General features: G+C 42.3%; 1 protein-coding gene across 10 annotated transcripts in view; it reads right to left on the bottom strand.

Moving 5' to 3' along the window:
• Positions 1–5,610: 5,610 nt before the first annotated feature.
• SPATS2L (spermatogenesis associated serine rich 2 like) overlaps positions 5,611–8,023 on the bottom strand; it is a 183,926-nt gene continuing 181,513 nt past the window's right edge. For all 10 annotated transcript variants that reach the window (XM_053596709.1, XM_053596714.1, XM_053596712.1 and 7 more), the window contains one exon: positions 5,611–6,507. In XM_053596709.1, the coding sequence (XP_053452684.1) occupies positions 6,115–6,507 (393 nt within the window). In that variant the 3' untranslated portion in view covers positions 5,611–6,114. The remainder of the gene's footprint in view (positions 6,508–8,023) is intronic.

Genomic DNA, 8,023 nt, shown 5'->3' with positions numbered 1-8,023 from the left:
TGTGGTTACTTTCTCCTGCTTGAAACCCATATAAAAATGCCAGACATTATTCCAAATGCTTTGCAAGTACTAACTTACTCAATTCTTATAACAACCCTCCTGCAAGATAGGTATGGTTACCTGCCCCATTTTTCCATGGAGAAAGCCAGGTAATGAGATGTTTAGAAATGTGCCCAAGTTTACACAGCCAATAGGTGGAGAGGCCTGGTCCTGAATCCAGGCAGGCAGCCCGAGGGTCATACTTCAGGTGTTCTTTTCCCCATTTCCATCTCCTCTAGAATTGTTTTGCTGGATTATTTTGCACAAGCCATTTAGAATCCAGAATGTTCTGGAGGTATCAGAGTTGATTACTCATTCAACAACACTGCTATGGGTGCTTCTCCTCCTCCTTTTAATTGTATTTGTGAAGCACCTACTCCATGTCAGACATTGGCAGAAGGGTGATGACATTATTGGCTGGTTATTTACAGAATTTGTGTGTTCTCTCGAAAGACCAGGAATAGTTCAATCTAATTTAGATTTAAGGATCCGGGGTTAAAAATAGGATAATTTTCTAGTTTTGACAAGGAACTCTTTTTTATAGTTACTTTCTGTAGACTCTCTTTATTTGGTTATTACTGCAGTCATGGTCCTGACATTTTTTTTTTCTGCTAGAAATCTACATATGTTCTCAGAGGAGTAAGTTTGCTTCAGAATTTACTATTTTGTAGCAGTTGTGTGTGACAATTTCTTCAATGAAACTCGAACTTAGTGGTAGCAACAGGAGCTCCACTGAGCTTTAGGAAAAAGCAGAGATCACAGATGAAGGGTCTTCTAAAAATCAGTCATACACAGTTTGTAGGAACCTTGTGTGAAGAGAACAACTTTGCATGTTTCTTAGATGGAATGACTCGATCCCGCAGGGCTGCTAGAATGAGATTAAACACTGGTTTTGACTGATCTGCCTGCAAGGATAAGGGACCTGGTTCTTCAAACCTAAGAATAGACAGGAAACTTTCTTAGGATTTATAAAGGCTTTCTGGAAAAAGCAAAAGGATGAAAAAAAACCCTCTTTGTAATGACTTGTAAAGAATAGTATTAAAATGGTTCTTCAAATTCTTAGCTATGTAACAGGAGAAACACTGGGACTTAGCGACTCTTCATAATTTTTCTCACAAAATTAGAGCAATTAAGATGACGCAGTATTTTCAGAAAAATGCTGGAACAATGTACCAGGTCTGACAATTAAGTTTGAGAACTCATCCTAGAAATAGTGCTCTGTACCTCATAGCTGAATATCACTGGAGTGGCTTTTGAAGTGCTCCCCTGGGGAAGCTGTGCACTGACACCAGCACTGAGGCCACCCTTCAAACAATTTGAGAACCTTTTTTCTGCAATTACCATCAGAGCTGTCATACAGCACACAAAAGCATGCAACAACACTGACGAATGCCACTCAGCCAGATACCGCCACACATCAACATGAACACAGCGCAGCCGTGAGACATCACCCGGGCATGTGGTGGTGAGTTCTCAGACTTAATTGTCAGACCTCATAGGACATGACAGCTCTGATGGTCATTCCAGAAACAAGAGTTCCAAAACTCCTTTGAAGGGTAGACTAAGTGCTGGTATTGGTATATAGCTTCCCAAGATCTCATCTTAGCCAGTTGGATTGTCTTTCCTTTTCTTTCTTTGTTTTTATTTTTTTCTTTTTCTTTCTTTTTGTCTTTTGCTATTTTATAGTTTGCTTAAGAAATTTAAGAATGAGGGCAGTGCCTGTGGCTCAAAGGGGTAGCGTGCCGGCCCCATATGGAGGTGGTGGGTTCAAACCCAGCTCCGGCCAAAAACTGCAAAAAAAAAAAAATAAATAAAATAAAAATGAAATAAAGAGATGAAATTAAAAAAAGAAGATGAAGAAGAAGAAGAAATTTAAGAACGAGTGACTAGCTCAACCTTTTGCTTCATTGTTAATACCCAGGGGCAATCTGGGGTCCTAGCCCACCTATGCCTGAATTTCACGTGCAGCCTCGGAAGCAAGTACAGTTGATACAAAAGTGCCATCACAGATTTCATGGATTCTGTCACTGGAATGTCTACTGAGAAATGAAATTTTACCACCTCCAGACACATGAGGGCACTCACAAATAGGCAGCGCTGGGTGCAGTGTGCAGACAGGGAGAGAGGGAGGCAGCTGTTTGTCAAAGGTAGTGTGGAATTCAGGCATCTCCCTCTCTGGTTGCAGACCTTCCTGGGGGGGATTGTTCTAGGAAGAGAACTAAGCAGGCCCTCTATCCCTACTTCTCATGGCTAAATAAAGACTAAGCTTCAAAACTGGCCTCTCAGACAGTCAGAATTCCGGAGTCTGTTATTTTGGCAAAAATCTGCTTGCAGTCTGGTAACTTTCCCCACTAACCTCATTTGATGCTGCTTCTCTAAGAATGTTTAATTAGAATCTCTTTTTCTGAGGCCAGCAGAATTGAACCACTTGTGAACTGAGCTTTAAATTGGATATGCTGCGTTTCTTTCCCCAAACTATTGTATAGCCCCACCCCGAGAGTCGCTTGTGTTTGTAGTGACTGTGTTTAACTTTCTATGTCTTGCTGCATTAAGCCCCTCTGGGGTAGGATTAGCAGGACAGAGCTGGAGTATGTAGAGATTCTCACATGAAACGTAAATTTGGAATGTAATTGGGAACCAATTGGGAGGTTCTGATTTCACAGTCTTGGTGGAAGATCCATGGGGCACAGTGCAGGTGAGTTTTAAAGTTATTCAATCTTCATGAGTATTAAACTGTTTCCATTTCTTTTTTTTATTTTATTTTTTATTTATTTATTTTTTTTTGTAGAGACGGAGTTTCACTTTATGGCCCTCGGTAGAGTGCCGTGGCATCACACAGCTCACAGCAACCTTGGGCTTAAGCGAGTCTCTTGACTCAGCCTCCCAAGTAGCTGGGACTACAGGCGCCCGCCACAACGCCCGGCTATTTTTTTGTTGCAGTTTGGCCAGGGCTGGGTTTGAACCCGCCACCCTTGGTATATGGGGCCGGCGCCCTACCCGCTGAGCCACAGGCGCAAACTGTTTCCATTTCTACCAGGAAAATGTTTACAAGAGAATCTGATCTTTTGACAACTGTGCATTAAGCAGAATGATTTTTGTAGGGGTCCTCAAACTTTTTAAACAGGGGGCCAGTTCACTGTCGCTCAGACCGTTGCAGGGCCGGACTATAGTTTAAAAAAAAAAAAAACTATGAAAAAATTCCTATGCACACTGCACATATCTTATTTTGAAGTAAAAAAACAAAATGGCAACAAATACAATCACACCGCCTTGTGTGGCCTGCGGGCCACAGTTTGAGGACCCTTGAGTGTTCGGAGACCTTGGAATTTTTTAAAGATACTGAAAATATTTTAAAAGAATGGCAGAGTAGGACCCGGTTTTCTAGGATCACACCAATGGTTCTGCCAGAACAGATGAAGAAATGTAATATAATATTCAAATGGCCCAACATTGGTGCTAAAATAGCAAAGTCACCGTTTCAAAAATGCTAATTAGTGAACGTTCACATGTTCAGTCAGGTCTATAAAAAAGGCAGGAATCTAAGAAAAAATGTAATCAGGTCTTAACACTTTTTAGCATTCTTTTGTTTCCTTTTGGAGAACTGGAAGGGTTTGCTATGCGCTTAGAATGTGTATGAAGGGCAACATGGAAAGCAAGTCACAGGAGAGTGGTTGTGTCCAACTCTGACTTCACAGGGCAACTCCGTTTTTGTTGTTGTTGTTGCGGTTTGCAGTTTGACTGGGGCTGGGTTCGAACCTGCCACTTTTGGTATATGGGGCTGGCGCCCTACCCGTTGAGCCACAGGTGCCACCTTGGCAACTCCATTTTTTTCCCCCTGTTGCAAGAATTATTTGACTCATCTTTAAAGCTATCACATTCAAACTGACATTTTTCAGTGGTGAGGGCAAAACCTTACTACACAAAAATTGTCAAAATCCTTGTGTCAGCTCAGCGCCTGTAGTTCACCCAGCTAAGGTGCCAGCCACATACACCAAAGCTGGCAGGCTCAAATCCAGCCCAGGCCTGCCAAACAACAAATGACAACTACAACCAAAAATAGCTGAGAACTGTGGTGGGCGCCTGTAGTTCCAGCTACTTGGGAGGCCGAGGCAAGAGAATCGCTTAAGCCCAGGAGTTTGAGGTTGCTATGAGCTGTGATGCCAGGGCACTCTACCCAGGGTGACAGCTTGAGGCTCTGTCTCAAAAAAAAAAAAAAAAAAAAAATCATTGTGTCTTATAATATACAAAGTCAGGGTCTCGGGTGGGGTACACCAGGACTGGGGTCCTGAAATTTATCTTTCTTATTTGAACGAACAACTCTTCCTTCCTTCTGGAATGTGACTTAACATTTCTAATTCCTATTGAATCTCTGGGCACACCCAGAGACCTCAGAAGGCTCTCCACAGAGAGAGCAAACATCCTCCTGTACTTGGCAAAAGAAGAAACAGATGCTTGCGTGGCTTGCGGTCTCAGCTGCTCAGGCTGCTCTGTGGAAGAGAATCAGCGAACCTGGGTTGCCTGGAAAAATGTTAATGTTGATCTGAGAATAAGCGTTAGCACATGAAAGTAGTCAACAGATCTGTAGGACACGTTAATGCAATGGAAGCAGAGCCCAAGCTGGACTAACCCGCGGTCAAAGACAAAGGAACGGGGGTTCTCTGGAGTGTGGGCCTCTCACATCCATCTCCCTTCCCAGGAAGCAGCCCTTCTCCACACAGCCCAGGTGCTCCAGGGAGCTGGCCGGGGGCTGCAGGGCTGGGCTCTGATTGACTACCTCTATGCTAGGTGGTCCATCCCATTCACTGCTCTTCCCATTTCGATGACTGCTTTAGGGAGAGGCCCACAAGCAATTCGGAGTGCAAATTAGTAAATGCTCCCATGCCCAGGGTCTATAGAAAAGGCAATAAATTGGGGAAATGTAATCAGGTCTTAACATTTTTTTTAGCACTTTTTTGTTTCTTTTCGGTGAACCAGGGTGTTGGTTATGTGCTTAGGAATGTGTTTGCATTTGCTTAACCCCAAAAGCAACATGAGGGAGTAAGTCAAGGTTAAGAGTGGTTGGGTCCAATTCTTTGCTTGGACTTCTGAGAAAGATACTTGCTCTAGGTAGAAGTATCTTTTCTCTTCTGGACAGCCTGTTGTAAGAGACTTGTGTCTTGGGAGCCAGCAGGCCATTGGTCACCATTCTGAATCAATGTCAGCCTAAGGAGGAAGGGAAATGTGAAACAATTGAGAGAAAGGAGCTGAAACCCTGATCAAGTTGGACCTGGTTGGATTTTTTTACTCACTGAACCAATAAATTCTCTATTAAGCTAGGAGGATCCAATGTTTATGTTAACTTGCAACCAAGGTTCACCTGCCCTGTGGTGTCTAAGATGATTGGGGAGGGTATCCACGTATCTTACCTGTGTAACCTAACTGAAAAGGCATTATGTTTTCTGAAAGGGCAGTGTCCCAAGGGAAACAGTTTAGTACAGAGCTTTGAGCCACAACCGCTTGTCTCTGAAGTTTTCTCAAAAGTCTTATATGTTCAATAACAAGGTGGTTATCAAAAAAGAAACAAGACAGGTATCAAATGCAGCATATTTTAATTTGTTTCAAATAAAGCAATATATGTATATATATATTTCAGAAAAACACCAGATGTTAAATTCTACAAAAGCGCACATGTCCTCAGCAGATCATGTTTGTCTGATCATTAAGAATTCTTTTTTTTTTTTCAACATTAACTCTCTAAAGACGATCAATAGACTGACATCACCGCTACAATATAGGTTGCTAACTGAGCCTCTGATCTTCAGCCACATCTTGATTTTCCTAACAAATGAGTAAATACTGCCTGGCTAAAATGCTGCAAAGTCTTGATGAGAGAAAGCGTCAACAGATCAAGCAAAGCCATGAAAATTATGAAGCAAGCTAGAGCTGATTATTAGAATTAGTAAAAATGATTAACGAGAGGATGACAGGACCATACAGGATTTGTATATTCTGATTGACTCTCTTTTGGCAGCCAATTGGGTCAGCACCTCGGGCAGGGAATCAAAGTGAGTGAAAACTGCTCTTTTCTCTCCTAGCTCAGGCCACCAACGTCACAGCAGGGACTGAGAGGACCGTGGTGTCTGTCGAGACTTCTATTCTCGTGGGGCAGAGATTGCACTGTGAGACCCTCCCCATGTTACCCCGGAAGGGCCTGGCCTCGGAGGCATCTGGAGCATGCTGCCTTCTTCGGGGCTTTTCAGAATAGGCTGGGGCCTCAGGGGTCTTTGTCCCCAAGGGGGCCTCTTGATTTTTGGTGCTGCCTTTGTTTTTGGGACGGAAGCCATTGTGTGGCTGTCTCCTGTGTTCATGGCGGGCGTTGCCCTTCCCCATTGGATCAGCTTCGTTTCCACCGCCCTGGGACTTGGCAGGCCCATTTAGCCTGTTATGATACTGTGGATTAAATCTTCGTCTTTGGCTAGAAGACCCATTCTACCAAAAGAGAAGAGAGATAAGTATCAGATGCCAGCAAAACACAGATGATACCAGTAGACATCAGGGAAACCAAATCTCTACGCCACAGGTAAGCTGCTTCTCTTTTTTTTTACTTACACCTCGGAATATAAAAACATGAAAATGAGGTCAAGCAGATAAAATCCTTAATCTTAAAGAATAGTGGATTGTCTTGTAAATGGAACTGCAAGAAAATTACTGATGCTGAAAGGGGTTATAGGAGCATAAGACAGACAATTCAAAACTGGGCCAAATCAAATCCTTAGAGAATGCTTAAAATATAGCATAATAAAATGTAACACAGGGGAAGGGTAATGGTGATTCTCTACCATGAAAATTTCTAAGACATTCTGTATAGACTACCAATGAGAATTCTAATTATATATGTACCTGAAGGAAAAAAAGTAAAATTCCATATGCGATTTTTCTTTTTTAAAGCAATTTTTCTAATTTATTTCAAAAACAAACATCATCATAGTTCAGAAATATTATCTTTGGCAAATACAGGAATGAAGTGTATTTGGTAGATCTTGGTGGGATGTGGAGGTAATGTGTAATTTCACAGAGGTAATCAATTCCAAACTTTCTGCAGCTCTAAGCAAACAAAATTTGAAGTCTCATCCTGATACATTATTCCTTCAAAAAACAGCAGCCAAAAACAAATAGATGAGAAATAAGGATGCAATGAATTAAGCCTCTCTGTCCCTCTGCACAGGAAAGATCTCTGAACTCCCCAAGGTCAATAAAAGCCAATATAGTGTGCCAGGCACCCAGTGAGGAGCTCAGCATGCATCCCCCATTTAGCACCACCCTCACCCATGAAGACAGCCGCCTTGTTTTGTAGATGAGGGTAATGCATATAAGGGACTCGTCCATGGTCTATAGTTGGATAATGGTGGAGCTATTCCTACTTTATGGACTGTCTCTTAACAAAATTCGTAAGTAGGTTGTTACATGAACACAGATCTTCATTAATAATCAAATGTCTATTATTGAAACCTGTACTTTCCTGAGTTACAAATACATAAAGCTCCTAATTTGTGTACTTTGATTAGATGGTATGGGTTTAGGGCAGACTACCCCCAGTAACTTAGGGCTCAGGGCGAGAGCACAAACATCCCACATGTCTGAATACCGTCTTCCTACCTCCTGCTCCCTCTCCACCGTGAGGGGGCCTCCACACATGGCTGTGGGTATTCCCACCTGCACACTTACGTTTCACCCCCACTCCTGCAAAAAATCACCCTCTGAACCTGTGGCACAGTGTTCTGACTCAGCTATTTGAGTATATTTCAACTTGAATGAGCCATCACCCAACCAGCAAAAACATTGAGCTGCAAAGGTATCTACACAGATGGCACTGAATTTGGCCTCATTTGTTTTTAAAGAAATTCTGAAAAGGAAACTCTAAGACTAAATTTTAGACTTAGTTTTAGCATGGTGTTTAATAGTGAACAAAGAACAAAAGCTGTGAAGATGTATTTAGACTATAAGT

The sequence above is a fragment of the Nycticebus coucang genome, chromosome 7 (genome assembly GCF_027406575.1).
Source record: "Nycticebus coucang isolate mNycCou1 chromosome 7, mNycCou1.pri, whole genome shotgun sequence".
Lineage (NCBI taxonomy): Eukaryota > Metazoa > Chordata > Mammalia > Primates > Lorisidae > Nycticebus > Nycticebus coucang.
This window is presented reverse-complemented; position numbering and strand designations above follow the sequence as displayed.